The sequence below is a fragment of the Hemibagrus wyckioides genome, linkage group LG02 (assembly GCF_019097595.1).
Source record: "Hemibagrus wyckioides isolate EC202008001 linkage group LG02, SWU_Hwy_1.0, whole genome shotgun sequence".
Classification (NCBI taxonomy): domain Eukaryota; kingdom Metazoa; phylum Chordata; class Actinopteri; order Siluriformes; family Bagridae; genus Hemibagrus; species Hemibagrus wyckioides.
In genome coordinates this window covers 589,302-615,475 of record NC_080711.1, presented here as the reverse complement: position 1 = coordinate 615,475, position 26,174 = coordinate 589,302, and the positions used below count along the sequence as shown (strand labels likewise).

Genomic DNA, 26,174 nt, shown 5'->3' with positions numbered 1-26,174 from the left:
TGAATGCTAACACAGATAGTGGTGCAGTGTGAACACAGAGACTGAATGCTAACACAGATAGTGGTGCAGTGTTAACACAGAGACTGAATGCTAACACAGATAGTGGTGCAGTGTGAACACAGAGCCTGAATGCTAACACAGATAGTGGTGCAGTGTTAACACAGAGACTGAATGCTAACACAGCTAGCGGTGCAGTGTTAACACAGCAGTGACTGAATGCTAACACAGATAGTGGTGCAGTGTGAACACAGAGACTGAATGCTAACACAGATAGTGGTGCGGTGTGAACACAGAGACTGAATGCTAACACAGATAGTGGTGCAGTGTGAACACAGAGACTGAATGCTAACACAGATAGTGGTGCAGTGTGAACACAGAGACTGAATGCTAACACAGATAGCGGTGCAGTGTGAACACAGAGACTGAATGCTAACACAGATAGTGGTGCGGTGTGAACACAGAGACTGAATGCTAACACAGATAGCGGTGCAGTGTGAACACAGAGCCTGAATGCTAACACAGATAGTGGTGCGGTGTGAACGCAGAGACTGAATGCTAACACAGATAGCGGTGCAGTGTTAACACAGCAGTGACTGAATGCTAACACAGCTAGTGGTGCAGTGTTAACACAGCAGTGACTGAATGCTAACACAGCTAGCGGTGCAGTGTGAACACAGAGACTGAATGCTAACACAGATAGTGGTGCAGTGTGAACACAGAGACTGAATGCTAACACAGCTAGTGGTGCAGTGTTAACACAGCAGTGACTGAATGCTAACACAGCTAGCGGTGCAGTGTGAACACAGAGACTGAATGCTAACACAGATAGCGGTGCAGTGTGAACACAGAGACTGAATGCTAACACAGATAGTGGTGCGGTGTGAACACAGAGACTGAATGCTAACACAGATAGTGGTGCAGTGTGAACACAGAGCCTGAATGCTAACACAGATAGTGGTGCGGTGTGAACGCAGAGACTGAATGCTAACACAGATAGCGGTGCAGTGTTAACACAGCAGTGACTGAATGCTAACACAGCTAGTGGTGCAGTGTTAACACAGCAGTGACTGAATGCTAACACAGCTAGCGGTGCAGTGTGAACACAGAGACTGAATGCTAACACAGATAGTGGTGCAGTGTGAACACAGAGACTGAATGCTAACACAGCTAGTGGTGCAGTGTTAACACAGCAGTGACTGAATGCTAACACAGCTAGCGGTGCAGTGTGAACACAGAGACTGAATGCTAACACAGATAGTGGTGCAGTGTGAACACAGAGACTGAATGCTAACACAGATAGTGGTGCGGTGTGAACACAGAGACTGAATGCTAACACAGATAGTGGTGCAGTGTGAACGCAGAGACTGAATGCTAACACAGATAGTGGTGCGGTGTTAACACAGCAGTGACTGAATGCTAACACAGCTAGTGGTGCAGTGTTAACACAGCAGTGACTGAATGCTAACACAGCTAGCGGTGCAGTGTGAACACAGAGACTGAATGCTAACACAGATAGTGGTGCAGTGTGAACACAGAGACTGAATGCTAACACAGATAGTGGTGCAGTGTGAACACAGAGACTGAATGCTAACACAGCTAGCGGTGCAGTGTGAACACAGAGACTGAATGCTAACACAGATAGTGGTGCAGTGTGAACGCAGAGACTGAATGCTAACACAGATAGCGGTGCAGTGTGAACACAGAGACTGAATGCTAACACAGATAGCTGTGCAGTGTGAACACAGAGACTGAATGCTAACACAGATAGTGGTGCGGTGTGAACACAGAGACTGAATGCTAACACAGATAGTGGTGCGGCGTGAACACAGACTGAATGCTAACACAGATAGTGGTGCAGCGTGAACACAGAGACTGAATGCTAACACAGATAGCGGTGCAGTGTGAACGCAGAGACTGAATGCTAACACAGATAGCGGTGCAGTGTGAACGCAGAGACTGAATGCTAACACAGATAGCGGTGCAGTGTGAACGCAGAGACTGAATGCTAACACAGATAGCGGTGCAGTGTGAACACAGAGACTAAATGCTAACACAGCTAGCGGTGCAGTGTGAACACAGAGACTGAATGCTAACACAGATAGTGGTGCAGTGTGAACACAGAGCCTGAATGCTAACACAGCTAGTGGTGCAGTGTGAACACAGAGACTAAATGCTAACACAGCTAGCGGTGCAGTGTGAACACAGAGACTGAATGCTAACACAGATAGTGGTGCAGTGTGAACACAGAGACTGAATGCTAACACAGATAGCGGTGCAGTGTGAACACAGAGACTGAATGCTAACACAGATAGCGGTGCATATCTGATACTAAGTGTGTCTTTGATGAATTGATCAAGTCATGTAGGTTTTTATATATATATCTATCTGATGCAGTACAGAGTGTATATATATCTATCTGATGCTGTACAGAGTGTATATATATCTATCTGATATCTGATATCTACAGTACAGAGTTAAATACATGGAGGTTCCTGCAGGACTCACACACAGAGCTACAGGAGAGAAGACAGGAGTAAGGAGTGAGTAAAAGTAACACAGTGAAGATCATGAGATAAAATGATGATGTCATTACTGAGACTTTAAAGCACTTGTATATGTCGCTCTGGATCAGACAGTCTGATACATGGTACATATGGAAATGTGAATGTAAATCAACATGAAAATCTGTCTGACTCTTAATGGATCTGAACACCACACACACTCCATGTCCGACACACTCCACACACTCCACACACACCATACACTCCACACACTCCACACACACCATACACTCCACATGAGGCACACGCTCCACACACTCCATACACTCCACACACTCCATACACTCCACACACACCATACACTCCACACACTCCATACACTCCACATGAGGCACACGCTCCACACACTCCATACACTCCACACACACCATACACTCCACACACTCCATACACTCCACACACACCATACACTCCACATGAGGCACACGCTCCACACACTCCACATGAGGCACACGCTCCACACACACCATACACTCCACACACACCATACACTCCACACACACCATACACTCCACACCCGGCATACACTCCACACACTCCATACACTCCATACAGTCCACACGCTCCATACAGTCCACACGCTCCACACACTCCATACACTCTATACACTCCACTCCCAGCAAACACTCAGCATCCATTCTTTAGTGTGGTTCTATCTCTTCTCCATCTCCAGCTTCACATCATCCAGATTAAAAGAGATTAAACAAGCTGAACACACACTCCACACACTCTAGCGCTTACTGATCAGGAAAGGTTCCACAGAGGACTCTTTTAGGTGAAGACCCTTTTCTCCTGAGTGCACACAGTCCTCATGTTCAGCTCCTTTATCATGTGATTCTACTTCTGGCAAATTACATCTGTCTGTTGGGTTTAAATATTAAATTAAGGGAATATCTGTGACTTTATACACACACGTTATCGAGAGTAAATATTACACTGACTTAATAAGAGTGTGATTTTAGAACAACGTCTGGAGATTAAAACTGAAGTCAGATGTCTGAAGTTTATTACTTTTAATCACAAGATAGCCGTCTGAAAGAAACGAAATATTATATTTAAAAGAGAAATTTTAAATGTATAGGATTTATAGCTTCCTGAAAAACTGCTCTGAGACCATATCCTTTATTAAAAGAGCAATACAAATAAAATGACAGAGAACAGAAGAGCAGTCTGAGCTCAGTACACATTACTCTAAGCTCTCAGACTGTTTTGTGTGTGTGTGTGTGTGTGTGTGTGTGTGTCAGAGGGCGTGGCCTGTCTGCTCGTTAACGCAACCACACACTTCAACAACTCATTTCAGCCTTATTCTTAGCTTTCTGAGGTTGAATAAATGAGTCTGTAATGAAGCAGATATCACCAGGTTTTGGCTTGACGACATTTAAACATTATTCATTAAATAAGTTTTTATAAGAGTCCTGAGTGGAAGCACGACGTGTCCTGCAGCATGTCGTGTCCATTAAACTGAAATCTCTTTACTGATGAAGGTGTGGTTCATCATGGAGACATGTTCTGTAGGATTAGAGCTGATAAAGAGCTGTATTTATTCTGACAGGTTTTTAAATCTTTATGCCGAACAAAGCAGCAGTTTATTGTATTTAGTTAAACCCTAAGAAACATAATAAAGTATAAATGAAATAAAATCAATACCACAGAATCAATTCTCTGAAAAATACAGCCGTGTTTTTTTATCTATGAACATTTCTACTTCAAACATCTGTTCCAGGAGCAGAATGAGTTAGCTATGGCTTTTGATATCCAAAGCAATTTTTTAACGTATAAACACAGAGATCCAGTAATATTGGCTATAAAACTAAACTATGAGAGCGGAGCTGCTCCTAACGCACTGTTCCTGCTTATAACGCAGTCATTAACGCGCGCTAAGTGGCTATAAAGAGCTTTATTACAGCTGTCCAGCTGTTCCTGACCGCTACACCGCGGCTATCCTGCTGTTCTGTAACTCATCAGAACCGGAGTGCACGGGACTGCTGCTGTGTGCACGCGCAGACACGGGGAAAAAGTTTACTTAAGAAAAAAGAAAAAAAACAGAATCACCGACACACCGTAATAAATCCAGACCCACCTGATCTTTGTCTCCTTGTCTGGACACGTCCCTGACCACCTCGTTCTCACGGTCTGCTGGATTCATGACTCCTTCCTCCTGTTCGGTTCTGCTCCGGTTCCTGCGCACGATTTATTAAACCCTCGAGGTCTCTCTCCAGTGGATTCTCCAAGGCCATATAAATGTTCACTTTATCTGTTTCTATATCTTTTCACCGCTTTTCGGTCAAGGCTACACGCACGCGCTCAGACCCCACCCGCGCGCCGCTGCCGATCGCGCTCACCTTCCCAACGCGCTTCCGTCGCGAGAACCTCTGCCATTTCCCGCAGGTAAACAGTGACGCGGCTAGGCCACGCCCACTACAGGTGTGTAAGGGACAGGACAGACAGGTGGTAGTGTGTGTGTTTAGGTGAAGACTCTATGTCTCTGACAGAAGTGTTGAAACTGATGGAAATGTGATTTAACAGGATTTTTGTTTATTTTGTAGAATTTATCTGATGTCAGGAGAGGTGTGTGATCAGACTCCTCACTTCACTTCACTCTGTCAGATTTGCTGTTAAAAAAAATCTTGCATAACTTTTAATCTTTAAGTGAAAAAAGAGTAAAGCTTTTGAACACACTTGCAGATAAAACCTTCATTTGGACATGAAACAGTCCTGAACTCTACAGGAATAAACACTGGGGCTGCTGCAGGAACGCGCTCGGGGCCGAGGGGGTGTGGTGAAGCAAACAAAATCACAGCTTGTTACATCATATTACTGAGAAACTGCAAGGAAGTGTAAACTCCTGAAGATGTGGGTAAAGGTCAAAGTCCAGCTTCACCTCTGACCCTCTGACTGACACACACACACACACACACTCATGACCAGGAACTAAGCTTAAAAACATCAAACAACTCTGTGTGTGTGAGAGAGTGCGAGAAATTAAATAAATTGTGTGTGTGTTGCTCACTTTACCATTTCATGATCATTTCTTGACGACCTCTGCCATGTATTAAGAAGTTGAATGACCAGACTGCTGGATTTCATATTCCAGGATTCCGAGGAGCTCCAGTGGATCAGGAACTTCACACGGCAGAATTGGAATGCACAATGCTGGTTATTAACAACTCGTTAGCTAATTACAACCTTCCGTGTGTTTACCTGGGTGGAACAAAGGACAGAAAAAACCTGCTGAATGTGCTGTTCACACTGCCTTAATCCAGAACTTTCTCAACAACAGAAAACCTTTCATTTACTTCTAAACTGTATTTATGCACTGCAAAGCTTTACACACACACACACACTTTCTAATGGTTTACTCTGCACCTCCATTCTAAACTCACTCTTTCCTGTGTGTTTTATTCAGTGTGAACTGACCGTACAGTAAAATCTATTACAAGTCACATTCTGCACATTTTAATCTGAGAGCTTCAGGAGACCATGCAGGTAAAATATCAGCAGTATTTGATGATTTGTGCCCTAAATCGTGTTCACAGAAAAATCCATCAGTTTTTTTGTCTGAGCTTTGTTGGAGTTGTTGTGGGCGTTTTGTTTGACTCTGAGCTGTCTGACCAGTCCTGCAGGTTTGCACTGTATTCACCACATTCACAAAGAAATCAAAAGCTCCTCAGACATCCTGGTGCAGGCTTTCATTTTATTGATACATCACAAGAGCCCAAAAATCAGGAGTACAGCAGAGGAGCAGAGCGTACTGAACAAAGCCATTGTGTTAGTGTTCACCTACAGCCGTGTTAATTCCACACACCAGCAGTGACACACCCTGTATTTATCCAGAACGTCCACTACAAGTTAGAACTTAAATAATAAATAGCACACAGAGACAATCTAACAAAACATCTCAATAAACAACAAACAAAAAGTGCATCACCTTCTCCTCCTCGGTAAAGTCAATCACTCCGTATTTCCCAGTCTTCAGACAGTCCAGTGTGTTCAGAAAGTCCAGCTATAAAATTCTGCTTTAATAAAACAGATCCTTGATAAAACACCAACAATCTCTGAATCTCTGTCCACACACACACCGTACATTTGGTCTGAAGAATAAACCAAAACCTTGGATTGAAGTGACGCTTTAAAGCAGCATGACCAATTTACATAGAAATGAGAAAGACCTCATTTAAATGTGGTCTGAGTGCAGAGTAAAGCAGGAGCTAGTACACTAAAACATGAGATGTGTTAGAAGCAGGAAAATGGACAAGTGTAAGGATTTGAGTGAGTTTGACCAAAGGACCAAATAGTGATGGCTAGACCACTGGATCAGAGCATCTCCAAAACTGCAGCTCTTGTGGGGTGTTCCCGGTCTGCAGTGGTCAGTATCTATCAAAAGTGGTCCAAGGAAGGAACAGTGGTGAACCGGAGACAGGGTCATGGGCGGTCAAGACTCATTGATGCACGTGGGGAGAGAAGACTGGCCCGTGTGATCCGATCCAACAGACGAGCTACTGTTGCTCAAACTGCTGAAGAAGTTAATGCTGGTTCTGATAGAAAGGGGTCAGAATACACAGTGCAGGACGGGTCAGGGCTGTTTTAGCAGCAAAAGGGAGACTGACACAGGTTGTCATAATGTTATGGCTGATCTGTGTACATGCTGATAGTTTATTTAACTGAAATATCAGGAGCAGGTTTCTTTTTTCTCCAGCAGAAGCAGCAGCTCATTCCATCAGTAACATCAGTCCTGGAGCTCCTGCTGGGAACAGAAGCTGATTCTGCACCTGAGGATTTATTCCACAAACTCTTTACTGCTGCTTTAAGACACAGAGCTGAAATAAACCTCAGTACCTGATGTCATACGCATCATCTTCATCATCATCAGCAGCAGCAGCAGCAGCAGTACAGCTGGAGGAAAACAGCAACAATCAGCTGTGTTTAATGCAGTAAACATCTGATCTCAGTTGTTCAGTTATTCCTTCTATGATGATTGTTTAATCATGTAATCCAGTGACCCTGATTATTATTGCTTCGTTTAGCGCTGGTGTAAAGTCATATTTATGATAAAGCAGGATAAAATACTTAAGTATAAAAAAAGACACTTTGGAGAAGTTTCCATTTAAAACCTCCCATCACTAAAAGCCCCTCAGGAGGAGTTCAGACAAATTGCATTAAATTAAACAGCCTTTATTTTTCATTCAAATATATTTCTTCCATCCTGCAGCTTCATGATTTAGTGATGATGAACGACAGAGTGTGGGGACTGAGGATAAGTGTGTTTCATTAAATCTGCAGTTTTTCATCAAATCATCTGTTTTTTGTTTGTTTTCTTGCTAATACTTTGTCAGAAAGACTCATCACTCACCTTTCATTAAAGGTTTAATAATTTATTTCAGCCTTTCTTTCATTCCCCCAGCGTTCCTCCTCACCACTTCTCTCCCATTCATGTAGAATAAACATTTATCGTATAACAAAACCTCGGCTAAAGTTTTAACATGGACTACATTCGCTGCAGTTTTTATACACGGTGTATAAAGGAAAAGTGGAGTCATCCTTTTTCAGGACGTTTGTAGATTCTTCGATATTTTGAGTTGCGCTGATATTTTGTTTTATATATTGCCAGTAAAATCTACTAACACGTTATTTATTTCTGAAGTCGCTCGCCGCTTCATCAGGCACTGCGGCGAGACTGACTGCTCGGTTTTTTGTATCGAGTTTATTGACGTTCTGAAGCCCAGCTCGTGGGACACCGGCTGCATCGTGCAGACAGGAAACGCAAACCACGGCTTCACTTTTATACCTCTGATTTATCACATCACCTTCCTGGAGTAGAAATAAAGTCTAAAACACATGCACGTCTACAGCCACACGTCTGAGAAGCTGCTAACGTGCCTGTAGAGTCTGAGATGAAGAAACGGCGTCGAGCACAGTCACCGGAAAAGTCCGTTTTCTCCACATCCAACACTTTGTGCTACGAAGAACATCAGACACGTGAAGGACTTCAAAAACAAATGCACTAAAAAAAAAATAAAGTCATGAAGGTTCAAACATGCACTCGTCTACCTCCGCTCACCGAGTGGGAGGAGCCTGTGATTCATTCAGGCGAATATTTTAAACATTCTTCATTCAGAGAGAAAGCACATCCATGTAGTGTCTTGAATCATAAGAAACCTAAAAGAGTCCTATAAAAAGTGTTCTTTATCTGAAGTGTGCACTAGATTTCAATCCCACAGTTAGATTAAACACACAGGAAAGGGGCGTGGCATGGTGTGGAGGCGGAGTTTACATGAACAGCACATAGCACAGTGGTGGAGAATCACAAACTCTCCCCCGAGGGTCCGAGAACAATCCGGTCCTGACGTCCGATCACGTGGAGCCGTGCAGAGAGGCGGAGTCTCGCTCTTCCTTGTCATCGTCGTCCATTTTGCGCCCGTGCTTCCGGAAATACTTGTACCTTTGCACGTAGAGTTTTACCAGGTTACTCACCTTCACCGGGTTGATCTCACCTGTCCTGCTGTGACAGATCTGAAAGAAACAGAGGCATCTTCAGCTTGTGTAATTATTTCATCTGAAGAATAATGATGAAAATAATCTGTCTCTGAAGATAAGAAATAATCTCTAATGAAGTCTGCTCTCTCTCTCTCGCTCTCTCTATAACTGTGTATTTCTGTAGGTTCTGGATTGTCTATGCATTACAGGATATTCACCACAGGTCATAATTTATCTGCTAGCAGTTCTGTGTTTTGAGTATGAATTGAACAATAGAGGGATGTACCCACTGTGTCCTGTCTCCTAGAGAAGTAGTGATTGCGTGAGAGCCGTTCTGTTTCACCTGCATGTCATGTTATATCACAGGATACCTGGATTACACCTGTCCTTTATTACATACACAAAGGCTAGGAAAGACGGGCAGAAATCTGATCCCAGATCAGTCATCCATCATCAGGTGCTGTGTGAATGCCAGTGTTAGCCTTTCACCTGTTTCACCAGAGGGCAAAGCAAGGGCATGGCTGGCTAAGAGCTTGAGAAACTTCCTGGAGAGGGAGAGTGTGTACCTTGTGCACAGCTTTCCTCAGGATGTCCTTGTACTCTTCTTTGTTAATGTCTTTGCGCTGGTAGTACGGCTTTATGGCCAGCTTCACTTCCTCTACTGCCCTCTCCTGGGTGTGCAGCTTCTTTAAATACTGACAGGAGGAGATTCAGGGCAATAACTTTTTAGTTGAACATTATACATCGTTTCTAATGCTATTAATATAAATAAACAAAATATGAATAAAAAAATATATAAATAATAAATAACAATGCTAACAATATTGCAAATAGACATTTTATTACTTTATTATTTATTGCTATTATTGGTAGTATTAGTGTTAACATTAATAAGAAATAAGAATTGGTTTTGTTCATTTCCATTATTATACTTGTCATAATTACTGACTTTTTAAAAATAGTTTCTATTTTTATTAACATTATTATTAGTTACCAAAAATAATGATTCTGATGACATTATTATTATTATCATTATTATTATTATTATTATTATTATTATTATTAACAGAGAAGAGAGCGATACCTTGTCAGGGTCTTTACTGTCTCCATCCCAGCCAGCCTCAGTGGTGCCCCCTGCTGGCCCGGACAGTCCTGTTGGCAGTGGAGGAGGTGGAGTCTGTGCACATCCACCACCCAATGAAAGTCCAGAGTGTATGTGTGAAGGTGGGGTTTTGGTGCAGCCGACCAACGGGAGGGAACCATGAAGAATAAACTGGGTGGGAGTTGGGCCTGGGGGCGGGGCATGTGATGGAGGAGGTGGAACTTGTGAGGCAGAGGAGGAAGATGTAGAGTGTGACTGTGACTGGTTCTGGTTAGCCTGAGAGAGAATCTGTTTCACATGTAAAACAGGACAGAGAGAATTAGCTAATATTTTAATTTCTATTCTACTTGTTATGAATGAAATTGCAGTAGGGAAGAGAAAGAAGAAGAGATCTCACCTGGCTTGTGGCCTGAATGAACTCCTGTGCTTTGGCTCGACTGGCAATGTTGGCTTCTTCCATCTTGAACAGGAGAGCAGTCACTGGAACAAGACAGACATTAAGAATTAGGCTTTCATAAGGTGAACGATAATGCTCCATATTATCCTGCATCATCTTAACCTGAGATATGTGAATAAAGGTTCTGTTCTTGTACTAGGGTGCCACAGTGTCATGCTGGACAAGGTCTGGACCTCTTAGTTCCACTAAAGGGAAACTGTAATGCTGTAGCACACAGAGACATTATGGACAATCGTGTGCTTGGCTAATAAGTCAGGTGATACTCGCCAAAAAAGCTGTTGTGGTTATTGTGTGAGCTTCAAGTGAGCTGCTTTTTAATGTTCTGGCCAGAGATAATTCTGGGTTAAAAAAAAAAATCCCATGTTTCCATCTTCACTTCTAGATGCCAACTGCCCTACAAAGTTCCCCAAAAAGTTTGATCCACCTAATAAGCCAAGTGCTTCATATTTTTTGGATCATGTTTAAACTTCAGGCACTCTAGAGTAGTGGACTTGGAAAAATGTCCTCCAGTACATATGACTCAAATAACTGAAGTGCTGTGTGATAGGGAAAAATGGAGAACCCTGTAGCATGCACACAGAACCAGGAAGGAATATAAAACTCACATGCTAGTACACCTCCAGCAGTGCAGTCTACGCCTGTCTGTAGGCTCCATGGCAAAGGTGGCACAGCAGAGGGTGGGGGAGGAGGGGGTGGAGGCTTACTGACTGTTGAAGAAGACACTGAAGCTGAGGAGGATGAAGAAGGTTCAGAAGCCAGAGGAGGAATGGAATGAGCAAGAGAAGCTGCAACCAGCGCTGATGAAGTGGAACAGGGTGGTGATGTCTTCTGCTCATCCAGCGGGAGGAGCTTAGTGACAGACTGTGAAATTCCATCCCCTCTTGATGGTGGTGGACTAGGAGGTGACTTAGCAGGTGCAAGTAGAGTGGATTGGGACTGAGCAGGGCACTCTTCTGAAAGGAAACAAGGTTCAGGGGTCTTGCAGCTGCTATCTACAGTCTGAGAGTCTGGAGAAGATTCTCTAGTGTCTCGAGAAGGTGGTAAAGACAAAGGAGGAGTGTGAGGGGGCGAGGAAGATGGGGGAAGGACACTGGTAGATGAGGAAGAAGATGATGATGAAGAAGATGATGAAGGTGTAGGTCCAGGATGTGTGGAGGGAGGACTCGATGGTTTAGGACCGATTCCACCTAAAGGCTGAATATCTGAAGCTCCAGTCCAACCAGATCCCAAAGCACTGCTGTTGGCACCTTTGGCATTAGACCCGTCAACTACTAGGCCCTTCTCCCGAGGCTTCTTTCCTGGCCTTCGTCTGCGCTTTGCCGCTGAGGATGATGTGGGCGAGGACGCAGATGATGATGTGGAGGTGGTAGAGCTTGGCTTGACTTTTTTTGACTTGAGTCCTGCTGGGTTTGTTGAGGGCATGGATGAAAGGGTATTCCGTTGCTTGCCAGTCTTGTTCAAATCTTTGACTCTACCAGGCAGGGAAAGCGGTTCTGAGCAGGGCTTCAGGAACGGAGATCGGCTTTCGTTGTCCCGACGGAAAACCACAGCTATAGACCCCCCCACCACTGAAGGACCAGTTGTTCCACTGGATCCTAGCAGATCGATACCCAGTTTACCGGAGTTTCCCGTGGTGCTGCTTACTCCCTCCCGAACCAGCACTGAGACTTTAGACTGTAGTTTACCCTTCTTGCTGCTTCCGCCAAGCTTCTTGGATCTTCCTGAGCGACCCAATTCCTTCTTACTTGGTTTATCTTTCCCAGTCCTCCGTACTCTTTTAGCAGAGGGTGAAGAAGCTGTGAGAGGAAGGGAAGCGGTGTTGACAGAGGATGCAGAAAGAGGTGAAGATAGTGAGGGCAAAAGGCTTTTACTTTTGCTTGTTTTTGGTCTGTGAGAAGAGGAGGAAGTGGACGACTCAGACTGGCCCAGTTTTTTGCTCCTAGATCTGGATTTCTTCTTCTGATGGTGCCGACTACTTTTGGGAGCCATGGATTTGAGTTTGGGGCTTGGCAGAGGAGGCTCAGGGGGAGGAGGGAGCAATGGGGAGTCCTCAAGTGAAGGGTAATCCGAGTCCAGTGCCTCTCCATCCAAAGAAAGCATGTCTGGCTCGGGGTGGTCCGAGAGCCGGTCTGGTTCAAAGGCATGATATCGAAGCGGGCTAAGCGAGGTTGGAGGAGATCTGCTCGTGCGCTCCTCTTCCTCATCAGAGCGTCTCCTTCGTTTCCTCTTGCGCTTGCGGGGTTTGTCTGAGCCCTGTGCAGGACTCCTCGACCGATCCTGGGCATGGGACGGAGAGGTAGGGACCAAGGTAGTGGAGGGTGTAGTGGTAACAGTGATAGTACGTTTGATCGCAAAAAGGTCTGAGCCGTTCAGATCTTGAATAGACGGAGGTACGACAGGCCGGCCATCTCTTCTCCTGTCCCGTTCCCTTTCCCTCCCACTTTCTTTCTCCCTGTCTCTTCCATCCCTACTTCCTCTCCTCCTTTTTGCATCGCCCCTCTCTCGGCTACTTGACCTCCTGCTTCCTTCATTCCGATCTCTTTTCCTTCTTTCTCTCATTCTGGAGTCTTTATCTCTCTCTCTTTCCCGGGTATCTCTCCTCCTTTCTCTGTATCGATCTCTTTCTCGGTCTCTGTCCCGATCTCGTTCACGATCCCTCCCTCTTTGGTGGCCTTCCGAGGGGCTGGACCAGGATCTGCGGCTGTGTGGGTGCCGAGAGCTATTATGTGAGTGTGATGCCGGCTCAGGAGTGCTGTGATGCGTGCTCTTCCTTGTTTGACTATAACTCCGGCTGTTCCTTCTCCTGTTCTCCTCTTTCCCTTCTCTTCTGCTCCTCCTTTCACGATCCCTCTCCTTGTTCTCTCCACTTGCTCTTTCTGGTTCCCCCTTTTCCTCTTTCCTCTTCTTTCGCTTCTCCTTGTCCTGGCCTTTCAGCTTTCGCCGGCCCCTTTCCTTAGAGCTTTTGGATGATTTGCGACTCCTTATCTTCTCTGTGGCCTGGGCTTGGGATGCTGGTGGGGAGGGAGACGGTATGGGTAGGACAGACGTAGGGGGTGGCGATATGGAAGCTGAAGAAGGGCAAGATCTGAATCTCTGTTTTCGCCTGTTGGTGAGTTTCCTTCTCAGGTCTCCCATGCCAATAGGGGGCACGGGCTGGTGGTCCCACTCACCCTCCGCTCGAACGGATACGAATCCTTCGCCATCCAGGACTCGCAAAATCCTCTCAGGTTTGAGACCTCCCCCCTGCATGAACGAAGGACTCCCTGAGGATGGAAGCAGCACCTCCCTTCTTATCTCAATCTCCCTTTCTCTTCTGCTCTCAGCAACACCCACAATCTCTCCTTCTTCTATTTCAGAGTGCTCGGAGTCAGTCGCTTCTCTCCTGTCTTTTCCTCGCTGCCTCATGTGCTTGATCCTGTTCACCTGGGTGGGCATGTACTCAGACACCAACAGTCGCTCTACCGTCTCTGTCGAGTCTGGAGGTGGACCCTGCGCCTCTTGAGGCGTCTCGAGCTCGACCTCTTTAGCATCATTAATGTCACATGCCATTTGTAAGCTGTTGACTGAACTTTCTTCCTCTACATCCTGCTCCCCATCCATCTCTTTCTCTGATGCTGGTGATCCGGTGGGTTCAAAAGGGTCATACTTATCTCCTTCATCCCCTGCCTCTATGCCTGGTACGCCCTCGCCCTCTGTGGGCTGAAAGGGGTCGTATATCTCCATGTCAACACCGTCTCTCTGACCATCATTGTAAAGATGAGGTGATGAGGACAGACAACGTAAAGAAGCCGAAGGAGGTGCGGAGAGTAACGGCGGAGCCAAAGATGACGACGTCGAAGACACACCGTCCCCTCCGGCTTTTCTGAGCCGATCGTTCCCAGCATGGCTGCCATCCTCATCCTCGCGATATCCTTTTCCCATTCTTCTGGGTGAGGTTGAGCAGTGAGAGGAGGGGGAAGAGGGAGCAGATGAAGGTGAGGATGGAGATGTAGAGGGAGAAGAAGGGAGAGGGCTTTTAGCAGGCTCAGCTGCCCTCTGAGAGGTGCAGAGAGGAGACGGCCTGGGCATCTGTGCCGTGGTTCTTCGGAGCGTTATATAAACCACGTCTCTACTCTGAGGGATGCAGGCAGGAGCTCTCCGTCAAATGTCTAGCCTAAAAGATCAACACATGAACCCATAAATCACTTCAGCAGCAGACAGCGAAGAAGACTTTATACATAAATAAGGGGACATACAGATTTACCTGACCTTCTTCCAGCAACAAAGCCTTGTCTACTCTCACCGCTGATGTAGGCTTCACGTCAAAGAGACTTGGAAAGAACAAAATATGAAATCAATCACACAACTCAAAATAAAATGAAATCAAATTAAATAACGCTATAGAGAGAGAAACATTCAAGTGACAGGAAAAAACAGGCTGTGAGGAACTGCAAGGTTCAGTGTAACTCAACAGATAAACATGATTGTTTATCTCAAACAATTTGCTGTGGTTTAAGAAGAATAAAGCACTTATGGTGTATTTCTCTTATAAGGTTTGTGACTAGGGTAGATGGAGTGACGTGAGCCAATGCTGCCGGTGTTTACACCGTGATCATGTGACCTATGATCTTATAAAAATGAACGCTCCACAAGCTCAACACTTACCAATAAGTGAGCCTGTGTTGAGTGCAGGGCTGAGACATAAGGAACGTAGTGTTGAGTAAAGAGCAGCACACTGTACAATCACAACACACACACACACACACACACAGAGGTCAGCTCTCAGTATTGATTAATCCAAGATGGTGTAAATGAAGGCAACATCACGCTCCTTGTGAGTGATGCTTTGTCTGTTTTAAATTACCGGCCAATCAGGCGTGTCATATGGTCCATCCGTTTCCGTGGTAACACCTCAGACCATCCGTCTATTTAACAGTTGTAAACTCCACCTCTTCTTCGTCCACTCCATCTGAGCAGCATCAAGCCCGAGACTGAAATTAAAACGAGAGATTACTATAAACTGTACCACTGTCCATTGTGTCCACCACAGGACATGATGAACACAGTGAACTCAGGCAGAAGGTGAAGTCATTACAATTCTGCAAGAAAAACACTGATGTACTGAACGCTGAACTGAAAGGAAAAACAAGTGCAGGGTTTTATTTAAATTAAATAAAGGTATAATAATAGAGACAGTAGTAGTTGTCATTAAATATGTAAATAAGACCATCCTCTTTAACATGGTCTGAGAGACAGTACACATGTCTTCAGGAAGAATAAAGTTGATGTGATGTTCAGGGTCATGTCCTGCTTTCAGACCAGGAATTTAACTCCAGACTGAAGAATATTTTACAACAATGTCCGATTTCTTTATTCTTTTAGATTCAAACTAACAAAACATTGATCAATGATATGATGAAAACTGTGGAGGACTTCACTGACTGCAGCAAAGACATCATCTTCATCATCATCCTCATCTCTCCTTCACTTCTCTCTCTCTCTTTCTCTCCTCATCTCTCTCTCTCTCTCTCTCTGCGCATGCGCGGATGTGAATGAGCGAGTTGAGCGTCGTGAGCGAGTTTGCAAGCGATTTCAAAACTTTATTGTCTTTTTTGGCAATTCATTTAATTTTTTGTTGTTGTTTGGTTTACGTGTTTTGTGAGGAGCTGTGTTTGTGTGTTAGTGTGCGTGTGTGTGTGTTTGGGTGCGTGTGTGTGTGTGTGTGTGTTTGGGTGCGTGTGTGGTGTGTGTTTCTCGGTAAGGAGTGAGCCGGCATTTCGGCACGCTTTGCGCCGGGAACATGGAGAAGGTGGATGATAGCGTGTACGAGTCTCTCGCACGGCAGCATGGTGTGAGGATTGTGTGTAACGTTAGCGTGGAGGAGTGTGTGTTGGCCGTCGGGAAGGTGGTAGGGTACAGCAACATTTTAGCTGCCTCCCGTATGAACAGTGCTATTGTGCTTTTTCTGAACTCTTTGAACAAAGTGAATGAGATTGTTAAACAGAAAGTGGTCATTAATGTTTCCCTGGTAACGGTGCTTCCTCTCAGTACTCCATCGAAGAAAATAATTTTGTCAAACGTTCCTCCTTTCTTGAAAAATGACACCATTGCTAAAGAGCTCTCCCGCTATGGCAAAATGGTCTCTCCTATAAGAAAGATCCACATGGGCAGTAAAGCACCAGAGTTAAGAAACTCAAAGATAGTTTCCTTTAGGAGACTGGTGTACATGGTGCTGAATAATGGGGTGGAGGAGCTGGACTTAGCGATGAAATTTAGCGTGGATGGCTTTGACTACACCGTTTTTGTGACTACTGACTCTGGCATGAAATGTTTCAACTGTGGTGAAACAGGACACTTGGTTCGTGCGTGTCCAGAGAAGGTTAAAGACGGGGCGACAGACAGGCAGGCTGAGCAGACTAGGCCAGATGTGCACAGTGGTGATACTGAGGGAGATGGGCCCTCTGTATCGGTTTCTCCAGTGGCTGAGTCTGTTACAGCTGACCCTCCTGCGGTTAAGCCCATAGCTGCTGCCTCCTCCATGCTGGATCCTGTCATGACCGTTCCCCCTGCGGTTGAGACCGGGCTCAGCGGAGGCAACCCTGGTGCTACTGTGGCGAAATCCGCAGGGGACAAAGCAGGAGCATCTGATCCTGCGAAAAGTGATAAAGAGATGGGCGAAACAACATCCGAGCCCCCCTTGCAGACAAGCCAGGTGGAGGAACGGGACAGTCTCGATAATGGAGGTACAGATGCTGAGATGGAAGCAGAACCTGTTTTTAAAGTCCCCACTAAGCGTAAGAAAAAATCTAAAAGCAGGAGCAACAAGCAGGCTAAGAAACACGAGTCAGACGTGGAAGAGAGTGATGGTGGCTCCACGGACTCAAGTTGGTCACAGTGCTCACAGTCAGACGAAAGGGAGACGGTCTACACACCAGCAGAAATATCAGCGTTTTTAAAAAACACCAAGGGCAAATGGTCAGTGAATATCGAAGAATTTTTCCCAGACACTGAACAGTTTGTGTGTGATGTTAAAAAGTTAATGCGGTGTGGTGTGTTTGAAAAAACTGAAATCTATCGTCTGAAGGCCATAGTGACCAAACTTAGGAAGAACACTGAAGGTTCTTTATAGACTGCTGAGCTCTGTAATGCCTAACCAACTGATTGATTGCATTATGTGGGTGACATTTTATTATTTAATAATGAGTGCTATCACTGCCGTAACCCTTAACATCAATGGTGCCAGGGACCACAGAAAGAGAGCGGCAGTGTATGAGACGGTGAGACACAAGCGTGCGGATGTTGTTTTCCTGCAGGAAACTCATAGCGATCCCGGAAACTCCTCGGACTGGGCGAGCGAGTGGAAGGGACTTGTGTTTTTAAGTCACAGTACCTCTCTTAGTGGTGGTGTTGCCCTTTTATTTTCACCGTCTTTTAGCCCACAGTCTTATGATGTTGAAGAAGTTTTAAAAGGCAGGCTTTTAAAAGTGCGGGCGTTTTATGAGAACGAGATTTTTGTTTTTATTTGTGTGTACGCTCCCACCCTAAGTGTGGAGAGAATGGTGTTCTTAAATATTTTAAGCACTGTCATTGGTTCCTGTAGTCAGAGTGAAGTTTTAATCATTGGTGGGGATTTTAACTGCACTGAAGACGTTTTAGATAGGAACCATTTAGAACCTCATGCTGCCTCTCGCAAACGCCTGTGTGAGTTAATCACAACACATGACCTGAGTGATGTTTGGAGGAATTTCCATGAAACAGAGAGACAATACACCTGGTCCCATTGTAAAGAGAACCTCCTCTCACTAGCAAGGCTTGATCGTTTTTACACTTTTAAACATCAGCTGAATATTTTTAGGTCCTGTGTTATTTATCCTGTGGGTTTTTCAGATCATTTTATGGTACAGTGCACTTTTAAGAAGAGCAATGTAAAGCCACGTAGTGCCTACTGGCATTTTAATGCTGCTCTTTTAGATGATATTAATTTTAGAGAGAGTTTTATTTTCTTTTGGCATGCTTTTAGGCTCCAGAAGCTGACTTTTACATCACTGCAAGATTGGTGGGATGTGGCAAAAGTGCACATTCAAATGTTTTGTCAACAGTACGCTCACAATGTGACTAAGGACATCACCAGATCACTTAGAGCTCTAGAGATTGAGGTAGTGGAACTCCAGGGTTTGGTGGAGTCCACAGGAAATCGAGGCCATATTGAGGCTCTCAAAAAGAAAAAACATGCGTTGGGTGAGTTGTTGGACACAACAGTGCAGGGGGCGCTGGTCCGCTCGCGCTTTAAAAGCGTAACAGAGATGGACGCTCCTTCCAAGTTCTTCTTTAGTCTTGAAAAAAAAATGGACAGAAAAGGTTCATACATGCTTTGCGTACAGATTCAGGGGAGCTTGTAACTGATCCCACTGAAATTCGCAAGCAGACAGTCAGCTTTTATTCAAAGCTGTACAGGAGTGAGCTCGCAGCTGTGCAGGAGGTGGAGGAAGATTTTGTCAGGAATCTTCCTAAAATAACCGATGATTCAGCTAGGGAACTGGACAGGGAGCTGACCCTCGATGAGTTGGAGGTTGCAATCAACAGCATGCAAAATGGGCGGTCACCTGGAATCGATGGGCTTTCGGTGGAGTTTTTTAAGGCTTTCTGGTCAGTGATAGGGCAGGACTTGCTGGAAGTGTTGAAGGCGAGCATAAGCGAAGGCAGACTGCCGCTGAGTAGCCGTAGAGCAGTCCTGACCCTACTCCCAAAGAAGGAAGATCAGACTGACCTTAGGAACTGGCGCCCTGTCTCCTTACTCTGCACAGACTGCAAGGTGCTCTCAAAAGCATTAGCAACAAGGCTAGGAAAGGTGATGGGGCAAGTCATCCACTTTGACCAGACGTACTGTGTGCCTGGCAGGTCTATCCACGACAATGTACACTTAATTCGTGACATTTTGGACATCTCTAGGCTATTGGGGCTGAAGACTGGTCTTATTTTCATAGATCAGGAGAAGGCTTTCGACCGGGTTGAACACCAGTATTTGTGGAGGGCGTTAGAGAATTTTGGGTTCAACTCCGGGTTCAAGGCCATGATCCAGGTGCTGTACAGTAACACTGAGAGCGTACTGAAAGTTAACGGTGGTTTATCTGTGCCTTTTAAAGTGTATAGGGGTATTAGGCAGGGCTGCTCTCTGTCCGGTATGTTATACGCCCTAGCCATAGAACCTTTACTATGTCAGATAAGAAGCAAGATTTCTGGTCTGTCTATACCAAGGTGAAATACCCCATACTGTGTTTCTGCCTTTGCTGATGATGATGTTGTGATGGTGACTGAACAAAGAGATATTGATATTTTAACTGACATCATAATTAAGTTTAATGTGATATCTTCTGCAAAAGTAAACTGGAACAAAAGTGAAGCCATTTTAGTCGGGGATTGGAAAGGTGGGGAACCATGTCTCCCGGATAATTTGACCTGGAGAACAGGTGGTTTTAAATATTTGGGAGTGTACCTGGGAGACAGTAGCTATGTTAAGAAAAACTGGGAAGGCATAAGTGCAAAGCTAAAAGGACGTCTGAATAAATGGAAATGCCTCGTTCCAAAGATGTCATATAAGGGCAGAACTTTGGTTATAAACAATCTAGTTGCTTCAATGTTATGGCACAGACTGGCCTGTATTGACCCCCCTTCCAAACTACTAGCAGACCTGCAGGCCATGATGGTGGACTTCTTCTGGGACAAGCTGCACTGGTTACCACAAAGCATTCTATACCTACCCAAGGAAGAGAGCGGACAAGGACTTATCCACTTATCCAGCAGGACTGTGGCCTTTCGTCTTCGTCATGTGCAGAAGCTCCTCACTGGCCCAGAGAACCTCTCATGGAGAGCAGCTGCAAACGGAATACTACACACAGTGGGAGGATGGGGTCTGGACAGGTCACTGTTTTTAATGGACACAAAGCAACTAAGCTTAACTGGATTACCTGCTTTTTATCAAGGTATTTTTAAAGTTTTTAACCAGTTCAGATTGCAGAAGGAAGACTGTTCGTCACTGTGCTGGCTTCTCGATGAACCTCTCATCCATGGCGCTCGGCTGGATGTCACCAGCAGGATCTCTCCAGCCTTAACCAGAGCGTTGATCTCCACAAGGACTGTAACACTACGACAGTTGGTGCAACTGTCAGGACCGGACTTTGCTCACTCAGACGATGTAGCAACAAAGCTAGGGGTAAAGTCTGTACGTGTGATTGCACAGCCTTTACAGAGGTGGAGGTCAGCACTTACATCTGAAGAGCGCATGCAGCTCAGGGACTACTGCGCTGGGGTGGTCAGCTCTGAGGAAGGTGAGCCCAATCCAGTTCTTTCTCTTGTACCTAATCTGTCAGAGGTCTCAGGTCCCCTCCTCGGAGATGGGGAAAGAACAGCTATAGGCCTCAACACAGCCTCGGGTAAGAGCCTCTATAAACTGTGTGTTAAAGTGTACAATAAGAGATGGCTAGTCGGGAGGGTAGACACGCCCTGGCGCAGTGTCCTTGGGCTGAACGATGATGTAAAGCCAGAGTGGTGAACGTTGTACAAACCACCGTTAACTAAAAGAACAGGTGACCTGCAGTGGAGAATACTGCATGGCATTGTCTCTGTAAACGCTTTTATCTGTATTTTAAACCCAGAGGTCACACATGAGTGTCCTTTTTGTTTACAGAGGGAGACAGTGTTTCATGCTTTTATGAACTGTTTTAGACTTCGTCCACTTTTTAGTGTTTTAGCGAGTGTCTTTGAGTGTTTTAACACGGTTTTTACCCCACAGGTTTTTATCCTTGGTTTTAAATACACCAGAAAAGAAAGGTTCAAGTGTCAGCTGGTCAATTTTATCCTGGACCAGGCGAAACTGGCCATCTACACCAGCAGAAAGAACAAAGTGACACAGAACACACAACATGATGTTACTGTAATCTTTCAGAGACTGGTCAGAACAAGGGTCTTTGTTGATTTCAATTTTTATAAAAGTATGAATGACCTTGAACAGTTCCAGTTGATGTGGTGTGATGGGGAGCCGTGTGTACTGGTGTAAATGATGAACTGTGGTGTGATGGGGAGCCGTGTGTACTGGTGTAAATGATGAACTGTGGTGTGATGGGGAGCCGTGTGTACTGGTGTAAATGATGAACTGTGGTGTGATGGGGAGCCGTGTGTACTGGTGTAAATGATGAACTGTGGTGTGATGGGGAGCCGTGTGTACTGGTGTAAATGATGAACTGTGGTGTGATGGGGAGCCGTGTGTACTGGTGTAAATGATGAACTGTGGTGTGATGGGGAGCCGTGTGTACTGGTGTAAATGATGAACTGTGGTGTGATGGGGAGCCGTGTGTACTGGTGTAAATGATGAACTGTGGTGTGATGGGGAGCCGTGTGTACTGGTGTAAATGATGAACTGTGGTGTGATGGGGAGCCGTGTGTACTGGTGTAAATGATGAACTGTGGTGTGATGGGGAGCCGTGTGTACTGGTGTAAATGATGAACTGCTGTTTACACCTGAGTTCAGATGAACTTTTATTTTAACTTCCTGTGTATTTTAATAGTTTTTTAACTAGGTTTTTGATGTGCCATTTATTTATTTATTTATTTATCTATCTATCTATCTATCTATCTTTATAAATGGACTACTTTATTTATTTAATTATTTAACTATTTATTTACTCAATTTCCCTTGTGAAATTTGCTGCTAAAGTGAACGAATAATTGGATTTAATAAATGACCATCAAAAGTCAAAGTCTCCTTCACTTCTCTCTCTCTCTCTCATCTCTCCTTCACTTCTCTCTCTCTCTCCTCATCTCTCCTTCACTTCTCTCTCTCTCTCATCTCTCCTTCACTTCTCTCTCCTCATCTCTCCTTCAGTTCTCTCTCTCTCTCTCTCTCTCTCTCATCTCTCCTTCACTTCTCTCTCATCTCTCCTTCACTTCTCTCTCTCTCCTCATCTCTCCTTCATTTCTCTCTCTCTCTCTCTCTCTCTCTCTCTCTCTCTCTCTCATCTCTCTCTCTCTCATCTCTCCTTCACTTCTCTCTCTCTCCTCATCTCTCCTTCATTTCTCTCTCTCTCTCTCTCTCTCTCTCTCATCTCTCCTTCACTTCTCTCTCCTCATCTCTCCTTCATTTCTCTCTCTCTCTCTCCCCTCATCTCTCCTTCATTTCTCTCTCTCTCTCATCTCTCCTTCACTTCTCTCTCTCTCTCCTCATCTCTCCTTCACTTCTCTCTCTCTCTCTCCTCATCTCTCCTTCACTTCTCTCTCTTTCCTCATCCTCATCTCTCCTTCACTTCTCTCTCTCTTTCCTCATCCTCATCTCTCCTTCACTTCTCTCTCTCTCTCCTCATCTCCTTCACTTCTCTCTCTCTTTCCTCATCATCCTCATCTCTCCTTCACTTCTCTCCTCTCTCCATCTCTCCTTCACTTCTCTCTCTCCTCATCTCTCCTTCACTTCTCTCTCTCCTTATCTCTCCTTCACTTCTCTCACTCTCCTCATCTCTCCTTCACTTCTCTCTCTCTCTCTCCTCATCTCTTTCACTTCTCTCTCTCTCATCTTCATCCTCATCTCTCCTTCACTTCTCTCTCCTCATCTTCATCCTCATCTCTCCTTCACTTCTCTCTCCTCATCTTCATCCTCATCTCTCCTTCACTTCTCTCTTTCTCTCTCCTCCTCATCATCCTCATCTCTCCTTCACTTCTCTCCTCTCTCACCTCATCCTCCTCATCTCTCCTTCACTTCTCTCTCTCTCCCCTCATCAACATCTGTCCTTCACTTCACTTCTCTCTCTCTCTCTCCTCATCTCTCCTTCACTTCTCTCTCTCTCTCCTCATTTCCCCTTCACTTCTCTCTCTCTCTCTCTCCTCATCATCCTCATCTCTCCTTCACTTCTCTCCTCTCTCACCTCATCATCCTCATCTCTCCTTCACTTCTCTCTCTCTCCCCTCATCATCATCCTCATCTCTCCTTCACTTCACTTCTCTCTCTCTCTCTCTCTCTCTCTCATCTCTCCTTCACTTCTCTCTCTCTCTCCTCATCTCTCCTTCACTTCTCTCTCTCTCATCATCCTCATCTCTCCAACACTTCTCTCTCTCTCTCCTCATCATCATCATCCTCATCTCTCCTTCACTTCTCTCTCTCTCTCCCTCCTCATCATCATCCTCATCTCTCCTTCACTTCTCTCCTCTCTCTCCTCATCCTCATCTCTCCATCACTTCTCTCTCTCCCCTCATCATCCTCCTCATCTCTCATCATCATCTCTCCTTCACTTCTCTCTCTCTCCTCATCATCCTCATCTCTCCTTCACTTCTCTCTCTCTCCTCATCATCCTCATCTCTCCTTCACTTCTCTCTCTCTCTCCTCATCATCCTCATCTCTCCTTCACTTCTCTCTCTCTCTCCTCCTCATCATCATCCTCATCTCTCCTTCACATCTCTCTCTCCTCCTCATCATCATCTCTTCAACACTTCTCTCCACTCTCTCTCTCTCATCACCATCCTCATCTCTCCTTCTCTCCTCATCATCATCCTCATCTCTCCTTCACATCTCTCTCCTCCTCATCATCTCCAACACTTCTCTCCACTCTCTCTGTCTCTCTCATCCTCATCTCTCCTTCACGTCTCTCTCTCCTCATCATTCTCCTCCACCTCATCATCATCTTCCTCATCTCTCCATCACTTCTCTCCTCCTCCTCCTCCTCATCTCTCCATCACTTATCTCTCTCCCCTCATCATCATCATCCTCATATCTCCAACACTTCTCCTTCTCTCTCTCTCATCATCCTCATCTCTCCATCACTTCTCTCTCTCCCCTCATCATCCTCCTCATCTCTCCTTCACTTCTCTCTCTCTCCTCATCATCATCCTCCTCCTCCTCATCTCTCCATCACTTCTCTCCTCTCTCTCTTTCCTCATCATCATCTTCATCTCTCCATCACTTCTCTCCACCTCCTCCTCATCTCTCCATCACTTCTCTCCTCTCTCTCTTTCCTCATCATCATCCTCATCTCTCCATCACTTCTCTCCTCCTCCTCCTCATCTCTCCATCACTTCTCTCCTCTCTCTCTTTCCTCATCATCATCCTCATCTCTCCATCACTTCTCTCCTCCTCCTCCTCCTCATCTCTCCATCACTTCTCTCCTCTCTCTCTTTCCTCATCATCCTCATCTCTCCAACACTTCTCTCCACTCTCTCTCCTCCTAATCATCATCCTTCTCCTCATCATCTCTTCAACACTTCTCTCCTCTCTCTCTCATCATCCTCATCTCTCCTTCACGTCTCTCTCTCATCATTCTCCTCCTCCTCATCATCATCATCATCTTCCTCTTCAACACTTTTCTCTCTCTCTCTCTCCTCATCATCCTTCTCCTCCTCATCTCTCCATCACTTCTCTCCTCCTCCTCATCTCTCCAACACACCTCTCTCTCTCCCCTCATCATCATCATCCTCATATCTCCAACACTTCTCCTTCTCCCTCTCTCTCTCCTCTCCCCAATCACACACAAGCTCTGAAGAACAGATGAATGTGAACAAACACAGGTCCACACTTCAGGAAGATTTCCAATTTAAACATCTGTCTCTAAACCACTGGAGTTACTGGGGGTCAGAATCCAGATGTTTCCCTTCTCTCTAATCCGATGTGTGTACATTTTTATCCCCTGGTTCCAGTGGTTGTTCCAGGTCCTGCTTTAGTGAGTTAAAGATGTAAAGTTTGTCCAGTGATGAATGACGGCAGGTCAGTCCGCTCGCGAGCTAACTTCTCCCTCAGCTCATTAGCATCATAGCACTGCTAAGCTAAGCTAACACTCATTCTGTCCGGATCTCACTCCACACCTCAGCTCCAGACTTTTCCTCACATTAAAAGGCAAAAAGTGAAACTGAACGCGCAGCAGCTAGCGCAGTTAGCTTACTATTAGCTAAAGCAGTTAGCATCCGATTCACAGCCAATGACTAACGAGGATCCTGTTAGCCAGGGAGCTAGCAGGCTAACAGGCAGTCTTAGCTGGAGAGAATGGTTTACCTTTCCCGCTCAGAGTTCTGTCAGCAGGCGCTTCCACACCGCCGCGGATCCTTTAAACCTTTAAAACCGTTTCTCAGAAACTTCGAACACACGAGATGAAAAGTCTGAACATTTCTCCTATAAAGAACACAATAAGAGGCCCATCCCATCCTAATCCGCCATTTTCCATCTGTGGGCGGGGAAACCTCAGGGAATTATGGGAAATGGTGTTTTTTCCCTCACGATTGCGCGTTATTCTTACTCGTGCTTAGCGCGTTCACGGGTTTGGAATATCTACTTCCCCCTAGCGGGAAGCACCGCACACTGCAACACTTATAAACATTTTAAACTTTCTGCATTTATGTTCTGTTTATTTATAGAACAAAATAACCTTATGGAACAGTTTACAACAATATCCGATGTATTTATATTAAGCCATATAGCTTTTTATGCATTTTTTAATCACTTTCCACCAGAACACTTCATAGATGATGTTATTTTCAGGAGCATTGTGTTCCAGTTTCAGTATTGTCTGGAATCACTTCAGGACCAGTTACAGGCCAGTTACAGGCCAGTGACAGACCAGTTACAGGCCAGTTA

At 45.2% G+C, this 26,174-nt stretch overlaps 2 protein-coding genes across 9 annotated transcripts in view; both read right to left on the bottom strand.

Moving 5' to 3' along the window:
• trpm4a (transient receptor potential cation channel, subfamily M, member 4a) overlaps nucleotides 1-7,574 on the bottom strand; it is a 54,777-nt gene extending 47,203 nt beyond the window's left edge. For 2 of the 3 annotated variants that reach the window (XM_058414002.1, XM_058414020.1), the window contains exons 1-2: nucleotides 6,490-7,574; nucleotides 5,577-5,762 (exon numbers count right to left, since the gene is read on the bottom strand). In XM_058414002.1, coding sequence (XP_058269985.1) covers nucleotides 5,577-5,648 — 72 coding nt within the window. In that variant the 5' untranslated portion in view covers nucleotides 5,649-5,762; nucleotides 6,490-7,574. Of the gene's footprint in view, nucleotides 1-4,641; nucleotides 4,944-5,576; nucleotides 5,763-6,489 lie in introns of those variants that run through there. The other variant, XM_058414010.1, reaches the window with a different exon arrangement.
• Nucleotides 7,575-7,717: 143 nt separating this feature from the next.
• Nucleotides 7,718-25,775, bottom strand: scaf1 (SR-related CTD-associated factor 1). 6 transcript variants are annotated; one of them, XM_058413962.1, is made up of 9 exons: nucleotides 25,596-25,775; nucleotides 15,438-15,564; nucleotides 15,239-15,308; nucleotides 14,830-14,904; nucleotides 11,200-14,747; nucleotides 10,535-10,617; nucleotides 10,120-10,425; nucleotides 9,602-9,730; nucleotides 7,718-9,071 (listed from the first exon to the last, which is right to left on the bottom strand). In XM_058413962.1, exons 5-9 carry the CDS (start codon nucleotides 14,660-14,662, stop codon nucleotides 8,913-8,915), a joined length of 4,140 nt encoding a protein of 1,379 aa, XP_058269945.1. In that variant the 5' UTR covers nucleotides 14,663-14,747; nucleotides 14,830-14,904; nucleotides 15,239-15,308; nucleotides 15,438-15,564; nucleotides 25,596-25,775; the 3' UTR covers nucleotides 7,718-8,912. The 6 variants fall into 6 exon arrangements, with proteins under 6 accessions (XP_058269945.1, XP_058269925.1, XP_058269935.1 ...); XM_058413942.1 differs by having other exon boundaries at nucleotides 14,838-14,904; XM_058413952.1 differs by having other exon boundaries at nucleotides 14,843-14,904.
• Nucleotides 25,776-26,174: the final 399 nt, after the last annotated feature.